The 18,343-nt window shown below is 47.2% G+C and overlaps 1 protein-coding gene across 3 annotated transcripts in view; it reads left to right on the forward strand.

The window, feature by feature from the left end:
• Acin1 (apoptotic chromatin condensation inducer 1) overlaps positions 1 to 17,664 on the forward strand; it is a 39,796-nt gene extending 22,132 nt beyond the window's left edge. Inside the window, exons 8-19 of one of the 3 annotated variants that reach the window (XM_051195719.1) lie at positions 1,103 to 1,218; positions 8,371 to 8,500; positions 11,977 to 12,019; positions 12,891 to 13,021; positions 13,121 to 13,273; positions 13,961 to 14,099; positions 14,352 to 14,497; positions 14,776 to 14,883; positions 15,000 to 15,107; positions 15,284 to 15,608; positions 15,725 to 15,825; positions 16,809 to 17,664. In XM_051195719.1, coding sequence (XP_051051676.1) covers positions 1,103 to 1,218; positions 8,371 to 8,500; positions 11,977 to 12,019; positions 12,891 to 13,021; positions 13,121 to 13,273; positions 13,961 to 14,099; positions 14,352 to 14,497; positions 14,776 to 14,883; positions 15,000 to 15,107; positions 15,284 to 15,608; positions 15,725 to 15,825; positions 16,809 to 17,129 — 1,821 coding nt within the window. In that variant the 3' untranslated portion in view covers positions 17,130 to 17,664. Of the gene's footprint in view, positions 1 to 1,102; positions 1,219 to 8,370; positions 8,501 to 11,976; positions 12,020 to 12,887; positions 13,022 to 13,120; positions 13,274 to 13,960; positions 14,100 to 14,351; positions 14,498 to 14,775; positions 14,884 to 14,999; positions 15,108 to 15,283; positions 15,609 to 15,724; positions 15,826 to 16,808 lie in introns of all 3 variants that reach the window. The other 2 variants (XM_051195721.1, XM_051195720.1) reach the window with 2 other exon arrangements.
• Positions 17,665 to 18,343: the final 679 nt, after the last annotated feature.

Raw genomic sequence — 18,343 nt, forward strand, 5'->3', positions numbered from 1 at the left:
TAATAATAATAATAGTTATTATTATCCGAAAGCCAGGCATGATGGTGCAGGCCTCTCATCTTAGTACTGAGAAGGATTGCTTTGAATTCATGTCTAGTCTGGGCTACATAGTAAGACCCTGTGTCAAAAAAAGGACTGTGGGGTACAGAGGTTTGGAAGTGTTTGCTCAATTGTAGATTGCATGCTTAGCAAGCAGGAAGCCTTAGGTTTAATCCCAAGTACCTCTAGTCTAATAAAATGATTGCTAGAATGTCTATCTGTCTCTTTGTTGTTGCAGTGCTGGGATGGAACTTGGGGCCTCATACATGTTAGCCATTTCTCCACCCCCTATAGAAAGCCTTCCCGAGTATTAAAAATAGAGCCACGAGCCTTACACATAGCAGGAAAGGAATAGTATTAATCTATGTCCTTCAGACTTTTTACTTTTTATTTTATTACAGGGTCTTGCTATGTAGGCCATACCTTGCAGTTGTCATGCCTTAGCCTTCTGAGTGTTGAGGTTACAGGTATCAGCCACTGGCCCAGCTAGAAAGTCTTGAAGTACCTACCTTTAGTCAGGCATGGTGGTTTACATTTTCAGTCCCAGCACTCAGGAGGCAGAACCGTGTCTGTGAGTTACAAAGCTAGCCTGATCTACATAGTGAGTTTCAAGACAGCCAGAAGTACAGAATGAGAACCTGCATCAAATAAAAAAATTTTAGGGCAGTGGTGGTACATGCCTTTAACCAGCGAGGCAGAAGCAGGCAGATCGCTGAGTTGAAGGCAGCCAGGGCTACACAGAGAAACCCTTTCTCAGAAAAATAAAAATGAAGAAGAAAGAAAAAAGACATACCTTTTAGATAACAGTGGTGTACGCCTTTAATCCCAGTACATGGGAGGCAGAGGCAGGCGTATTTTTGTGAGTTTGAGGCCAGCCTGGTCAAGTACCTGTCTTTAAACCACATCCCATTCCACATTCTCAAATGACAAAAGTGGCCATACATGAATGTCTGTCCTCCCTGTACTATGTATGTCCTGCCCTGTCTTACCAGCTCCAGGTTAAAAAAAGGAACCTAATAGGATTAAGTCCTTTGTTTTGTTTGTTTTTCCTCTTCATTCACAGGGGAGCCCAAAGAAGTGTGAAGCTGGAGAGGCAGAGCCACCAGCTGCCACACAGCCTCAAACCTCAGAGACTCAGATCTCTCATCTCCCAGAATCAGAAAGGATTCATCACATTGTGTAAGTAAGGCTATAACAAGAATGACAAGTATGGGGTCGTTCTGGACTCGATAGGGCTTCCTTTTAAAATACGAAGGCAGAGTTTTAATGCACAGAGGCCAGACTTTAGTGTCACAGTGGTAGGGACCCAACTCCCAGAACATTGAGGTAGTTTGGAAAATAGTGATCAGGGCATTAAAAAAAATCTGGGCTGTTTGAGCTGAACTAGGCAACTCCTTTAAACAGTAAGCACTTGAGTGTAATGCTGAGTTCTGGATAAGCAGAGTAGGGAATCCTAACTCAGTGTTCTAGGCACATTCACCAGGCTCTTACATCTGAGCTATGAACTCAGTGTAATAAAGAAAGGTCAAAAAGCTAGGCATGGTGCTTTGTACCTGTAATCCCATTTGCAGGGTAGGCAAAAGAGGATTAAACTCCAATGGGCCCTTGGCCAATTTGACAGCAGCTACATGAAACTCTGTTGCAAAGTAAATAACTAGGCACACAGAATGCTCAGGAGGATGAGACAGGAGAGTAGCCCCAAGTTCCCAAGGTCAGACTGGTTGATATAGTGAGTTCCAGACAAGTGCTGCATATGAAGCCTGTGTCTAGACTGGGTATAATGGCACATACCTTTAATCTCAGCACTCAGGAGGCAGACATAGGCAGATTACTGATTTGGAGGTTGGTCTGGTCTATATAAGAAATTATAGATCAGCTAGGGTAACATAGAAAAACCTTGTCTCAAAAAAATAAAAAGGGAATGTCACATAAACCTGAGTATGGTGGCACAATCAGAAACTGAGGCAGAAAGATGAGTTTAGGGCCGGCCTGAACTACATAGCAGTACCCTGAGTCATAAAACAAAGCAAAGCCAAAAAGAAGACTAGCCACATAGGAGCATGGTCTCCCTGGTCTCTGCCTGTGACTTTACTAAGCAGCCTGCACTAGTTGGTGCTCTAAGTACATGGCACAGCAGATAGGAGGCCTCTCAGGGTACTTCATTCTTACAGTTAATGTGAGCTTCATAGTATTTACATTGTAAAGGAAATGTTTATATCTAATTACTTTTATAGTTGAATAGATATTCATGACTCTGAGCTTTGTATTGTAAATTAAGTTATTGAAGCAAGACAGGTGTCCCGGCGCACACCTGTAACCCAGTGCCTTCCTACAATCCCAGTATTGGGGACACTGAGGCAGAGCAATTGAAAGCTCAAGGCTAGCCTGGGATAAGTACCAAGACACTGCCTCACAAAAGAAAAGCAAAGAAAAAGGGCATGGTGGAGCACACTCTGGAGGTGGAGGCAGGAGGATCCGATGTCATCCTTGGCTTCATAGTAAGTTTCAAGGCCAACCTGCTACGGTGAGAAATCCTGTCTTTAAACATTTATTTATTTTCTGGCTTCAGCGTCTCAAATTCTCATGAAAAATGAAGTATTAAAATAGTAAAATTGGTTAACTTTAAACTTAAGGAATTTTGGATTGCTTTGGGAAATGTCCTATTGTTCCATAGTTGTGTTTTTTTTTTTTTTTTTTAATTCTACTACCAGTATTATCTCTCTGTATATAATAGTCTTTCAACTATCTCTTAGCTCTACTTGGAGGGTGATGGATAAGCAGTATGATGATCTTATTTCCTGTGACTAATGATAGTTTTGTGCTCTGCCTTTGTAGCTTTATTATATTTCTTGCTCATATTCTGCTGCCATCTTGTGGTCATTCTTTTTTATTCTGAAACCAGAAGTGTGCTCCTTTTAAAGGGGTTTTTCTACTGTGAGACAGGGTTCCTCATCCTTTGGGAAAGGGTTTTTCTCCTAGGACCATAAAATGAAACTAAGATATTCTGAGCCCCAATTTACACATCTATGATAAAGTGTATGTCACTCAAACATAATATGGTCTTCCCCATTCCATTTCATGAAGGTGCAGCATAACCTTGCACACTAGCAGTTTGAAATGGTTATTCACACCCTGAAGAACTGCTTACTGTGGCGCTTTGAGAAGAAGTAGTATCTGCAGAACTCCTTGCACACATTAAATGGTTAGTCTGTAAGATTGTAGCTAGAGAGCTGGGTGGTGTTGCACGCCTTTAGTCCCAGCACTGGAGAGGCAGAGGCAGGCAGATCTGAGTGCAAAGCCAGCCTGGTCTGTCTATGGAATATGTTCCAGGACAGGCTCCAAAGCTACACAGAGAAACTCTGCCTCAAAAAAACAAAACAAAGATTATAGCAAGAGAGGCTTTTTTTGTTGTTTGGAAATGCCTTTATTTCTGGATTTTTCCCTTCAGTTCCAGGGTGTGTGAAGCTTAGGGTTTTTCACTGCCAGGGATGATTTTGACCTTTATTTTATGACTAAGATAATCCAGTTGTATTAATTCTCAGAAGGTGATAGCTTGGGCAGATGAAACTGTCCATTGTCTTGACCTGTGGTAGGCAGTCTGTTGAGCAACCTAACTAAAAGATGTATTCACAGGCTGACACCCATACAACTGTGACAGCCTTACAACTGTGCTGACATAGAATTTGGCAAATAAATTTTGTGGGTTTCCTATGTTTCAGCTGATTCACAGCACTTCTTATCTTGATAGCCTGATCTAGAGCCCTTGCCAATTTAAAAAGTGGGATCATTTTAAAATACTAAGTAGAAAGCACATTGATGGCTTAACTCTTGGTTTCTTCCTGTCTCAATACCATATGACTACAAAACAACAGTAAAGTGTTAGGCAAAGATTAGAATTTATTTCAAGGACCATTTTTAACTCCTGTTGGTGAAACCTGTTTTGATTCTGATTGTGAATGAGGTGCTCTAAATATCAAATATCAGAAGTGAGCCGGGTATTTTAGCACACCTATTAATCCCAGCATGAAGGGGAGGGCTGTTGTTCCTCTGTGGATGTGAGTACAGCCTGATCTACATAGAGAGTTCTAGGACATCCAGAGCTGTACAGTGAGACAGAGTAGTGGTAGAGTGGTAATGGTGTCTTTTTTTCCTGCCCAGGGCAAGGATTTGTGAGTGCTCAGTCCAAATTTGGTCAAGCTGTGTTCCAAAATCTAGTCTTCTGCCTGCATTAGATATAACAAAAATCTCATACAGCCAAAAAATAATGCTTCCCTTTTATATTAAAAAACAGAAGAGGGAGAGAGGAATGCTTGGTTGGTAAAATGCTTGCTGTATGCATAAGAACTTGAGTTTGATCCCCAGTGTCTGCATGAAAAAGCTTGGTGGGCACAATGTACTTGTGAGACAAACAGCACATAAAAGTGAATTCATACTTTACTTGCAAGAATAACAGTGGAGGTGTGCATTTGCAATCCCAGATCTTGCATTGGAGGCTGATCCTGGCTTATATACTGAGACCAAGTCTAAAGAGAACATTTTTTTTCAGGGGGTACAATAAAAGATGGAAAGGGTGGGTGCAATAGTTCATGGGCAGCAGTGACTTCATACACTGACCTTGTTCTAATTACCACCTTCTGTGTACACAAACCTAGTGGACAGGAGCAACCTCAGACCTTCATAAAGAAACAAAGGGTTTATGTTCAACAGATCAACAAATGTTTATGAAGTATCCACTTGTTACCTATCATTGCACTGTAATTAAGAAGTACTTACATAGGTATTTGTGTTAGGTACACCATCAGTAACCCTGAGGAACTTTGTAGGTAGAGGTGGGTAACCTAATGACTACTACTCAGAGAGATAAAGGCATTGTCAAAACCTGTCATCCCCATCACTGAATGTTTTAGCATCAGAGAAAATATCTACCCTTTGAATTTAAAACAAAAAAGGCGTCAGATGTGGTGCCTGGGTGACCCTGCTGCCTACCTGGTTTCCTACATACTCTTATCTAGATTTGTAGCAGCATTCAAGCCAGACCCCACAGAGCTCACACTGCCCTTGAGGTGGGTATTATTACTAGCAACACTTACAGAAAGTAGGAGATGTTCAGAAAGTTGGCCACTATCACACAACTTACAAAAGGTGGGGCCAGTCTGATTCCTGGGTTCACTTTTTTTTTTTTTTAACCCCCTACAGGATCTTGCTTTCCGAACAGACTAGGATCGCTATGTAAAAGGGAACTTTTAAAAATACACACAGGCATCTCCTCCCCCGTGCCTCTTTGGCTTGTAGGTTTTTAATTTTAAACAGCACAGAGAAAATTTCATTCTTGTCTAAAAGCTCTAATCAAAATGAAATATTGAGGTTGGGTGTGGTGTCCAGGCCTTTAGTCCCAGTGATCACGAGGCAGAGGCAGGCTGGCCCACACACACACAGAGCCCTTTCCTCAAGAGAGTGAGCTTGCAAACATCCTTAGAAGCTTGTCTGGTGTTACAGTTCTGTTTGCTGTTGAGTACATTTCAGTAAGCAAATGCACATGTTGAGTCCCTTCAGTGTTTTGCTGCTATTACTGGGGGTATTTTGCATGTTTTTGTTTGTTGTTGCTTTGCGATTGGCTAGTCTCAAGACTGTAACAATCTTCCTGAAGTCCTGTGGCTATATGATGTCTGGCAGGAATGCATCTTTTGTTCAGGTCTGTTTCCGACTTCATATTTAATCTGGTGACGATGCCCATAATTGCTGGTCTCCTTATCTCATTGTGTTTAGCTAATCTCATCCTCCCTTGCCCCAAGTGACACCTCTCACCTCCATGTCTTGTTTGCTTTGGAGGCCTTCAGGCTTTAGCTGTGCAAGGCCCTCTGGCCTATTCCTTACTAGCTTTAGGCAGCCCCTGACTGAGCAGCCTTGTTAAATAAAGATTAGGAACATCATCTGTTACCCCTCCAGAGACAGCACCCTTCTATCTTTTGGAGAAGGCTCTCTCCCAGGTTTATCCAGTTCCCTCCACCCTTAGAAACAGACAGGTTACATGTGTCACTGCTGGGGGTGAGCTGCAAGGGAGTTCTCCTGAGTTGGAGAGTGATGGGGACATAAAAAAGATTGTCTCAATGTTCTGAGGGTAGAATAGAACTTTGGTCATCTTTAAGATTCCTTCCACTTTGGCCTTATCTTTTTTTTTTTTCTTTTAATCGTTTCTCATTCCCAACTCTGCTGTTTCACTTCACTTAATTTATCTTCCAATCAGGCAGCTGTAACTGTATGTTCTCCCCACCTGGCCCCTTTTTTGCCCCCCTGGGAAGACTGGGAAAAAGCACCCTGGCCCTGTATGTAGTATTAGAACTGTCTCTGTAGCTGTTGTAACCTGAGAAAAGAAGGGAAAAGGCCTAGCTTCTGGAGCCAGTTGACTCCCTGTGGCCTGCCAGAGGATAAGAACCTTGCTCGCTCAGCTCCCTCCCTCTTTCCCCTCCCCTGCTGCATCAGGGCCCTCCCCCATCCGCACACACGGGCTGCTGGGTAAGTGGCAAGATGGCTCCCCTGCATGTCTCCGGCTGATCGCTGCCGCTTCGCCAATACAATAGAGCCAGCTACTACCAGCAGCCTGGCCCTCTTCCTTCTCTTCCTCCAGAGAGACCGATCCAGCCGAACTCGGGGTTTGCCGTGAGGACTTAAACGCTTATCTCTTAAAAGCCAGATCTATTTTAGCCTCCCCGCTCCACCACCACCTCCCCTTCCATTTACCATTTTTTTTTTTTTTTTTTTTTTTTTTGGATCCCCAGTTGCTGCATCTTGATTTCTCTCTCTGGATCGGGTGGCTGGGAGGAGGTGGTGGGATCTCGGGGCAAAGAAGGTGGTTTGTTTGGTTTGGGGTTTTGGTTTTTGTTTTAATTTTTTTAGGATTTTTTTGTTTGGTTTTTGTTATTTCTTCCATTCCAGAAAGGGATAAACAGCACTTCCAGGGGGAGAAAAAAAATCATGTTATCAGACAGCAAAGAAGGGTGAGAGCTTCACATTTCCATGTGTCCCTTTCCCCACCTCTAGCCCGCCTGTGGTCCTTAGCTTCCTCATGGCTTTCACTGTCTTTCATTTTGATCTGTTCTCAGGCATTCCGCTTGCTTTCTCCCTTTGTCCTTCCTGCTCGGTTCCTAATTGGCCCAGTTGCCCTCTCTGAGAAATAGGTCGTTTGTTTTGGTTTGGTTTTTGATAAGCCTTTCTTCAAGATTTAAGCAGACAGATCACGTGTTTCTGTGGGGGCCTGCTAGCTGGGGGCTCCATCCTGACTTCCCCTCCCCCTCAGTTTTGCATCTCTCCCTGCCTACCCAAGGGAGGCTTTTCTGACCCCTTGTGTGTCAGACAGCCTGTTGGGAGTACTGAATTTTCCGGTACTAGTTATTGGCCTGGGGAGACTTGGTTTCCCATTTCTCACTTGGGCCCCTGACCGTCTTGATTTAATTTTTTTTTTTTTTAAACCTAGTATGGGTTGGGGGTTGAGTTTGAAGTTAGGGATGATGACAGAAAGGTAGGAAGATATTCAGTGGAATCTCTGGATTTCTTTGTCTGAAGTGGGTGCTAACTTGTGGGAGAGTGGTTTCCATGTTTGGGGGAGTTGTGTGGTGTGGGGGGAGGGTATTGCTGACTTGGGAGGAGTGCTCTTTACCTCTTGGAAGTTGAAATGAGGGAGTGGGAAAGATGGGGTAAGAGTCAAATGTAAGAGCAGTTTCCTCAGCAGGTGAAAGTGGCCTGACTCTTAAGCTTGCATACTTCTTTAGCAGTTTTAGATCTCTAGGATGAGAGAAGTAGGCGTGTTTACTACCAGCCCTATACTCTCTCCTGCAGCCCCTCACCCTTCACTCTTCCTGGTGTCTCTAGATTGTGTGGCTCACCAGGCACCCACTTATTAAACAGTTGATTAAGCAGAGGACAGAATCATTTGCTACAGCCGTGCCCTCTTGTCTCTCTCTCTCTTTTTTTTTTTTTAATGAAGGCATCAGGCTTCCCTTAGATTCTTGTGTACAGTGAAGGTACCTGTGACCCGGGGGGAGGGAGTCCGAAGGCTGATGGATAACTCAAGGTCACTTTTGAAGGGCTTTTTAGAGGAGGATGTTTCCTGCAAGAGAACTGTGGATTAGTACCTACGAACTCTGGGTTCTGGTTCCCCAGGGAAAACATCACCACTTTTCCTTTGGTGGCAGAGTTCTAGTCTGAGCTTAAAGGCAGCTATTACAATCCCACCCAAGTAAAGAGATGTTGAGGTTTTATGGCCCCAGGGCTAACATCTTACCCTCTTCCCCTTCGTTCTCTCCTGCTCTCCTTCAACCTCTTCCACCCTGTCAGTGAAGAGAAGGAGGAAGTGACCATGGACGCAACTGAAAACAGACCTGAAAACGAGGTTCCAGAGCCTCCTGTGCCTGTTGCAGACCAAGCTAGCAATGAGGGCGGTGCTGAAGAGGAGGAGAAGAAAGAGGTAACTAGCCCAGCCACCTGCTGGGGTGGGAGGCAGAGCATGGGCCTAGGGAGACTAGACCGGCCTAGTGACCCCTCTTACACAGTGGGATGAATTAAGAGGGACAAGGCAGGACCTTGGATCAGGATAGAGCCAAGGAAGAATTTGCTGGTTTAGCAAGGGATACCCCTTGTGATGGGGACAGGTCTATTTGATTCTTTCCCTAAGTGGGAAATAGACCAGACCAGACTCCTAATTTGGAAGTCTGTTAATGGCCCCTTTTCTAAAGATCAAGCACAGCTTTTCCTGCTGGTGAAGCTAACTCCTTGAGCTTTCCCTTTTCCCTCCCTTTTAAAGGCTTGCTGGCACTCAACGCCACCTGGTGGGCTTTGGTGGCTCCTACCAGATCAACCATGCTGAGGAATTTTTGCTGCTCTTCTGCCCCCCAGTGGTCTCATAGCAGAGGTGCGCTTCTTATAAGCCATCGCTGAGATGATCCAGAAGGCCCCTCTGTCTCTCTTTTTGGCGTGTGTATTACCTTTTTTCCTGTACCCAATTCAAGAGGCTTACCCCTTTGGAGCCAGCGAAGTCTTCTTAGCTCTTAAAGAAATAGAATTAGTTGGGTTTGGGAGTGGTATTATTACAGGGTGGGAGGGGCTGTTGTGTGTGTAGCCTTTCTCTGGTGTGTGTTGCGGGGGTGGGGGCCGGTGAAAGTGATTTGATGTGCAGAATATTATTTATTACAAGGTCCTTCTTCCCCGTAAAACTTTGTCCAAGTACCTCATGTACGGTAATCCGCCCGTAAAATATAACCCTGCCCAACTGGCCAATCGCTGATGCCGCCTCTACCTCTGGACCCACCCGCTGCTACTGAGCCGCCCAATCAGAGCCGAGTCTGCTATCCAGGTGTCTTGGCCAGAGGGGGCATGTGTATGGGCTCCTGTGATGGCCCCCTTTTGCCTCCCTGTCTTGCTTACATCAGGGGGCTAAGAAGAGCACTGTTCTGGAAAGACTCATACTGAGAAAACAAAAGGCATTTGGAAAGGGGTGGACTTGAATTCATCTCCCTACTTGGGACACCCCAAGAAGAGTTTGTGCCAGTGCTGGGGCGCCTGCCCACATGCTCTTACGTATCAAAGACTGTGGGTTGCCTTGTTTGCTACAGACTGCTGGGATCCCCACCTAGGGACCAAGAAACCTAAGAGAGTCAGTGTTGGTGATCACAGTACCATGCTGTAAACGCTGAGTGGGACCCATGGCTTAAGCTGTGCCAACTAGGAGCACTGCAGAGAAGTCTAGGGTCTGTACCCCAGGGATTTAAAGCTGATGAAAGCCCAAGCCATGTGTCACCACTTACTCATCAAATGGACTTTCTTTTGGTCCCTGTTGTCCATGTTGAAAGGCAGCAGCCTGTTGGTTGCTCCAACCTTCTCCATCCCTGGAGACAGGGACTTACTTACTCATCCACCTGACTGGAACCACTGTCTTCAGCTGGACCCCCTGAGGAGATGCTAACCACAACCCAGAAGACACACATTCTGATCTTGCTGCTGAATGTGTACCAGGTCCTGGGGAAGTTCATCTACTACTGCCCAGGCTACCTTCATCAGAGGCTCCATTGATCCTCCTTGGTGAAAGGACCCCTCCCCAGTTACATTCCGAGGAGGAAGGGACTTTGGAGTCATCACCTGGATTCCAAGTATTGGGTGGTGGTATTGCTGCAGCTTGCCACTGGTGGACTAGGGTCCTGCCTGCCTCAAGAGGCAAGGAGTGTTCCTGCTACTCACAGGCCATCTCATCAGGGACTGCAAGATGATGCCCTACAGGGCCAGGACTGATGTTCTGCCCCCATTCCCCCCTCTGCCCCTCGCTGAGGCTGGCCATCGCCAGTGAACTGTCTTGACATCTTGGAAACTGGGCAGCGTCCCCCCACACGTTTCCCTCCCGCCCCCCCTGCGCCCCTGGGAGGACTCTGGCAGTGCCACGCTGACTACCACGCCGTGCGCCCACCTTTTTTGCCAACCCAACCCCCCACCAATTGCACAACGCCTAGCAGGGAGGGCTCATTCTGATTGGACCGGCGGTTGACTAGATACAGTACACAGTGAGGTGCGATTGGCTGAACTGAAGATCCCAGGTGTGAGATGGTACCTGGAACATTTGTCATATTCCTAGTTTATTCTTTATTTTCTACTTCTTCTTTAATCTATTATTTTAGTTTTTTCCTTTATTTTTCTGATTTCTTTGTTGGGTTTATTTATTTGGTTCGTGTTTTTCTTGTTTTAATTAAGACTTTTTTTTTTCCCCCCTTTTCTCACTAACTTACCCATCACAAGCAACCCAGCTAGGGGTCAGGCTGGCCCTTAACAGAGACCAAGGAGACTTGGTTAGATGACACAGGTGGGGCTGGGGGGTGGATGGAAGAGAGGGTTCTGCCCTACCCTTTAGAAGGATGGGTGGTAGGATGGTCTTAGTTTTTCCAGAAATAAGCACCTAAACCTTAAGTGTCTCTCCCCCACCCCCACTTTTGCTCTGTCTGTTAATATTACTCCCACTGAGTGTCTGGGAAGCGGCTTGCCCGAATCTGTCTTCTGGGGTTTGTTTTGGTTTTGGTCCTTAGCTAGAGACCCTGAGGTATGAGCTCTACCTGAAGGATAGTGGTAAGGCGCTGGTGGAGCAAGGGTAGTGGCTGGGAGTGCTGGGGCTTCCCCTGGGGCTGCCCGGCCTTTACCAAAGCCTCCTTACACAGGAGCTAGTGTTAGATTCTCTGCTAGCTGTTGGCTCAGGAACTTTATCTTCAGTGAACCTAGGGTAATTCTTCTCATGAAGAATGATCTGGCTCGTCTTCAAGCATCCCACTTCCTGTCAAGATGTCAGACTGGGCATGGAGTAAAGGAAAGTTGTTTAAGTTGCCATCTTAAGAGTTGATTCTCTTGTATCTTTCCAATTAGCAAGTAAAGACCTGGGAGGACCTGATGACCAGGTCTGGGTATAGCTCATTGGGTTTGGTGTTCTCCACCCTTAGGTACAGTTGAAGTGGGCATGATCGGCAACTTAAAGGGCTGTCAGGGAGCTGGGCATGGTGGCTCATACCTGTAATCCCAGCTTGGGAAGCTGAGGCAGGAGGATCACCGCAAGTTTGAAGCTAGCCTAAGCTATGCGTAGTGTCTCAAAAAAAAAAAAAAATTAAAAAATAAATAAATAGCTGGGAGGTTGCTGAATTCCTCCTCCATCTTATTTCTGGTAAAGCTAATGCACTGGTATGAAATTAAGTAGATGAGTTTCCCTATGATGTCTGGTTTTGATTTTCCCTCTAACTTGCATTGATTCTGCTTCGTTTGTTGCCGTTTGCTGCTTCTGTTTTGGTCTCTATCTGTTGGTGTCTCTCTCTGTCTCTGTGTGTCTTTGGCATTTATGCTAAGATTGCCCCATTTAACCTCCTCCCCCCCTCTCTGTGGGGTGTCTCTCTCTCTTTCTTCCTTATCTTCTCCATACAGAGTTCGATGCCTAAATCATTCAAGAGGAAAATCTCCGTTGTCTGTAAGTCTAGCCCCAAATCCCTGGCAAAAGTTATAAAATTTGCAGACTAATAGAATCCCATTTCCTCCCAGTAGCATTCTTGGTAGGGAGCAGTCTCCCTTGCCCCCTCCACCCAGCAAGTCTGCCTTTCCTACACATGTAGTTTCCTTTTTTCCCCCTTTGAACCAATCCCACTGTTTCTCCAGCCACCAGTGTGTGCCTGTGTTACTGAGTACTGAACCCAGGGCCTTGCACATGCTAGGCAAGCAATACCAGAGCAGTTTCCTCAGCTCCACCCACATTTAAGGAGAGCTCTGTACCTCAGACCATTTCCAGTCTATTCACTTCTTATTAATAACTTACTTTTGAAACAAGGTCTCTTCTATGTAGACCAGGCTGGCCTCAAAATGAATCCTGCCATGCCATATCCTCTCAGGTAGCTGGGATTATAGCCCTGTGCTACCACACTCAGCTCTTAAAGGAATGTTGTTCTTTCAAGTATCTGACTCTGAGTTTGTAGTATATGCTTACTGTTTTATACTTTAGGAAATGATTATGCTTAAGTTGTTTTAACTGTTTCCCACTGGGGCGCTCAGTTGAAGGAAGAGCTTTTTATTAGATGGTTATGGAAGCACTAGTCTTGCAATGTACTCATGTCCCTGAAGTGTTCGTCCAACTAGTTACCCCTTCTCCTTTTTACAGATAGTTTATAAGGAAGAGAACATTTTTGTTCATTCTTGAGCTTTAGTTCCCTGCCCCCGCCCACCCCAAACTTTTTTTCTTAACCCTTTACTAAAAATTAAACCAAAAGCAGTTTATAAGTGTTGTGGTTTGAGCAAGCAAGGAGCCTGAGGCCATCTAACTGTTGGATACTGTTTCTTGGGGACAGCAGCTACCAAGGGGTTGCAAGCTGGAAACAGTGACACAGAGGGGGGCCAGCCTGGTCGAAAACGACGTTGGGGAGCCAGCACAGCGACCACACAGAAGAAACCTTCCATCAGCATCACCACTGAATCACTCAAGGTGAGGTGGGAGGAGCCAGGGAAGGGAGGATGAAACATGTTCAGGTGGGAGTAGACATGGGCCCAGTGTAACGGGGTAGCGGGGGTGTCTGTGTCCCAGAGCCTCATCCCCGACATCAAACCCCTGGCGGGGCAGGAGGCTGTTGTGGATCTTCATGCTGATGACTCCCGAATCTCTGAGGATGAGACAGAGCGTAATGGCGAAGATGGAACCCACGACAAAGGACTGAAAATATGCCGGACAGTCACTCAGGTAAAAGTACTGCACCCCAGCATCGGATAGGAGCAGACAGCTGAGGAGCCGAGGTAGAGTCCTGGAAGGGAACTCCTGTGCTGAGGGCTGGGCTAATGGACACATTCTGGGCTCCTGCTATGCTAAACACTGCCAGTTGCAAAGAGCATTTTCTTAGAACACAACCGTACCAGTTGACTGACTTTTGTTCAGCAACTTGTGCCACAACACCAAATTGAAAACTAAAGCCTAAAATAGACAAAGAAGTTCACACTAGCAGGATTGTTCAGGGGGTCAAGGAGCCTACTGGGAAGCCGGGCAGCGCTCCTCTGGACCATGTGGTAGAGATGCAGCTCCTAAAGTTGTCCTGACTTCCACAGAGGCCTGTGTGCATGTAGGCACACAGATAATTAAATGGTTTTGTTTTCAATAGTTTTTTAGCCAGGCATGGTGTGGCACTCGGCTTTAATTTCGCGGAGGCAGAGGCAAGCAAATCTCTGAATTCAAGGACAGTCATGTCTACATATAGACAGCCAGGACTCCATAGATCCTGTCTCAAAACACATAAAACATGAGTTGAGAGTTAAGGTGAATAACCTCCCACGGTGGAAGGAATGTGTGAGGTTGATAACCACTTTGGGAGCCAGAGTCTGAAGGGAATGTGCCAATGTGATGACAGACCACCTCTGTCTTCTTATGTCTTTATAGGTAGTGCCTGCAGAGGGCCAAGAGAATGGGCAGAGGGAAGAGGAGGAAGAAAAGGAACCTGAAGCAGAGCCCCCTGTGCCTCCCCAGGTTTCAGTAGAGGTGGCCTTGCCCCCACCTGTGGAGCATGAAGTAAAGAAAGGTGGGTGAGGGGTAACCACTGTCTGAATTCTCTGAGGACACATTTGATGCCTTCTGCCTTGCATGTCACTTTATTGTGCCTGGCATCTCCCAGGTACTGCTTTGAACTGGGTTTGTGTGCCCTTGCACCTTGGCACATCTGAATGGAAGAGTGGCTGCTGAGTGAAGAATAAAATGAAGGGAACCATGAGATACCTGGGCAGTGAGCCAGCAGGGCTGCCTCCTGAAATCTGCTCTTGTGCTCTCTTCTTAGTAACGTTAGGAGATACCTTAACCCGGAGGTCCATTAGCCAGCAGAAGTCTGGAGTTTCCATTACGATTGATGACCCAGTCCGGACTGCCCAGGTGCCCTCCCCACCCAGGGGCAAGATCAGTAACATTGTCCATATCTCCAACTTGGTGAGTCGTTTTCATATGTTGGCTCATTTCCTTTAGGGTTTACACTTTGGGTGGGAACTAGAGAGATGTCTTAGAAATTAAGAGTCTAATGTTCTCAAAGAGTGCTTGAGTTCAGTTTTCAACATCCACATGTGAGATCTCAAGCTGGATCCTCTGGAAAAGAAGCCAGTGTTCATATCTACTGAGCCATCTCTCCAGTTCTTTTTGGGAAATCGTTAATGCTAGATGTATAGGTGTGCTAACCTTTTAAGACCTTGAAAATTCATTCTCATTGGCAGGTTCGTCCCTTCACTTTAGGCCAGCTGAAGGAATTACTGGGGCGGACAGGAACTTTGGTAGAAGAGGCCTTCTGGATTGACAAGATCAAATCTCACTGCTTTGTAACGGTAAGCAAAGATGCTGACACTTTAGTTTGTGGCACCCACTCCTATAAGCGGTATGGGCAGATTTGAGGGCATCGCGCGCAGCAAGACACCATCTCTCTCTGCTTCTTCCTCACCAGTACTCAACAGTAGAAGAGGCCGTTGCCACCCGTACAGCTCTGCATGGGGTCAAGTGGCCCCAGTCCAACCCCAAATTCCTCTGTGCTGACTATGCTGAGCAAGATGAGGTGAGAGCCCTAAGGAAAATGAGGGCATGGGCAGAGGCAGCCAAGTACTGGTGGATTCTGAGACCTCACCAAACCTGCTGTTACTAAGATTGGTTTTTACTCCTCTTTGTACCCCTGGTACTTCATTGGAAATGGTGTAATCTCCTTATTGACTGTCCTTGTCCCTCTGCCCACAGCTGGACTATCACCGGGGACTCTTGGTCGATCGGCCTTCTGAAACTAAGACAGAGGAACAAGGAGCACCAAGGCCCCTGCATCCCCCACCCCCACCCCCAGTCCAGCCACCACCCCACCCTCGGGCAGAGCAACGGGAGCAGGAACGGGCTGTGCGAGAGCAATGGGCAGAAAGGGAACGAGAAATGGAACGACGGGAGAGAACTCGGTCTGAGCGAGAATGGGATCGGGACAAAGTTCGAGAGGGGCCCCGCTCCCGATCAAGGTCCCGTGACCGCCGCCGCAAAGAGCGTGCTAAATCTAAAGAGAAGAAGAGTGAGAAGAAAGGTACTTAGCTGTAAGAAGGGCAGGGTGTTCGTGTCTCCTCCGTTGGAAGGGCAGGGACACAGGTGGGTTGGGTTGAAAGGTTTTATACATCTGATGTTGATTTCCTCCCACCACAGAAAAGGCTCAGGAGGAGCCACCCGCCAAGTTGCTGGATGACCTTTTCCGTAAGACTAAGGCAGCTCCCTGCATCTACTGGCTCCCACTGACTGAGAGCCAGGTGAGTACTCTCCTTTGCTGAGCAATGGCAAAGCTAGAGGTGGGCCACTGCACCCAGATGACGACTGTGGGCTGGGTAGGCCCTGGCATTGGCTTAGGATTAGCAGGGGTGAAATGAAGAATTAACAGAAAGCCAGCTTTAAGGAACAACCCCTGGGGCTGGAGAGATGGCTCAGGGGTTAAGAGCACTGACTGCTCTTCCAGAGGACCTGGGTTCAAGTCCCAGCACCCACATGGCAGCTCATAACTATGTCACTCCAGTTTCGGGGGACCTGACACCCAAGGCAAAACACCAATGTACATAAAATAAAAATAAATAATTTGAAAAAGAAAGAAACAGCCACTGGGGGTGCTATAGAGAAAGTGAAGGTGGCCATAAAGGCAGGGACTAGAGCTTGGGTGTTTGAAGAAGCTGGCTGTGTTGCCCATGCTTCTTGGAACTTGATTTATGAGCTGAGAAATGCATGCTTTATAAAGTCTTTATACAGGTCACTTCTGCTGCTTAATATCTAGAATGGCTTTTTCATGAGAATTTCAAGGCATTTTTATTAGTATATATGTTAGAAGGGAATGTGCTTGCCATGGAGTTGATGTGAAAGTCAGAGGACAGTTTGGTGCAGTTAGATCTTGGGTGAACTAAGTTGCCCGGCTTTTGCAACAAGGGCTTTAATACAGTGAGCCATCTTGCCAGCCCCTTAATCTAAATTAAAATTTGAGGGAACTTTGGGCTTAATGCTACTTAGATTTGTTTGTTTGCACCTATAGTGATGGAAGCTAGGAAATACCAGAGAGACTGCACATGGATGATGCTAGCCCCTGTCGTGTATTGGGGTGGGGGGACACGCAGCTCATCCCCCATGCCTGCCCTTTTCCTGTTTAACAGCAGAACTGATGGTGACCTTGAGCTAGGAATTGGGGGTCTGGGACCAATTCAGACAGGACTGTAATGCACTTTGTGTCTCTGCCCTTCCTGCCTGGCTACAGATTGTTCAGAAGGAGGCAGAGCAGGCGGAACGGGCCAAGGAGCGGGAGAAGCGGCGAAAGGAACGAGAAGAGGAGGAGCAGAAGGAGCGGGAGAAGGAAGCTGAGCGGGAACGCAACCGACAGCTAGAACGGGAGAAGCGAAGAGAGCACAGCAGGGAGAGGGAGAGGGACAGGGAGAGAGAAAGGGACAGGGGGGACCGAGATCGGGATAGGGAAAGAGACCGAGACCGAGGCAGGGAGAGGGATCGCAGAGACACCAAGCGCCACAGCAGAAGCCGGAGTCGAAGCACACCTGTACGGGACCGGGGTGGGCGCCGCTAGCTAAGAAAACACTAGGAGAGCTGCAGGTACCTGCCACTCTGCCCTAGGAGGTTAAAGGCCACAGAGGGATAGGTACAATCACCACCACCCTGGAACCATTGCTCAGTGCTGAGCTGTAACTGCCACCCATCCCCAAATATCAAACTCTTGGAACTTAGTCCTCCTCCTTTCTGCCCATTAAGTCTGAGAGGTAAGAGCTAGGTTGTGGAGGGAAGAGTTTGGCCAGAAGTGGGAATAGCCAAGTGCCCCAGACCTCTCGTTTTCCCTCCGTCCTGCTTCCCACCTCCCTTGGGTACTCACACACAGCCTTTTGGGAACAGCCGGGGCCAGGACTGGGTCACCTATGAGCTGAATCAGCCTCTCCTCCTGAGTCCCAGGGCCCCTGCAGTTCCCAAGTCTCTTTAGTCCTGCAGCCTCTTGCCCTCTGGTTCCACTTTATATCCACCTTTTCCTTTTGTTCAATTTTTATTTTTATTTTTTTTTATTATTAAATGATGTGGTCTATGGAAAAAATAAAAATCTGACTTAGTTTTAACTAGTATTCGAGTGCCTTTCCTTGGGAAGGGTTTGGGTGAAAGGGGCAAATTGAATGGCTATGAGCATGGTGGGCCTCTGCATTCTTATGGCGCAGCCACCTTCCCCAGGAATCCTTCATCATCGCCTCAGATCTAGACACCCCAAAGCTGCATGTCTTTTTCACTCTGGGAAATAGTGTGTCCTGTTTCCTTGTAGGACCCCAACAGCTGGCAGGGTCGGCTTCCCAGTCCCCTATGCAATTAGGCATTTGGTCATCCTCAAGATGCTTCCAACAACTGCCACCAGGGGGCGCAAGCACTCTAAAATAGGTCTTTGCGAAAGCGGTTTCCTAAAAGATTCTCCCCACCGATGTCGTGCCCCTGTCCCTGGCGACCTCCCTAGAACCCCGCTTCCCCTGCCGTCCTTAAGCTCACCCTAGCCGACTCAACTCGCCGTTGTGATCCACACAAGACTCCGAGGCAGCAGCCTCGCAGCCGCACCGGAACCCAAAACGTGAAGCCTGCGCTCCCGCAGTGCTCTCCCGGGGCCCCACCTCACGGTATGCCTCCGCAGGTGCCATGCTGGCCGTTCGTGCTTGGGGCCCTCCGCCAGGCCCTCGGAATAGCCTGGCCGTCCTGCCCGTATACCGTGCCGCGCTGCGGGCCGGGCCGGGAGGGGCCCCGCATCTGTATGCGCCC

Source organism: Phodopus roborovskii, unplaced genomic scaffold (assembly GCF_943737965.1).
Source record: "Phodopus roborovskii unplaced genomic scaffold, PHOROB, whole genome shotgun sequence".
Classification (NCBI taxonomy): domain Eukaryota; kingdom Metazoa; phylum Chordata; class Mammalia; order Rodentia; family Cricetidae; genus Phodopus; species Phodopus roborovskii.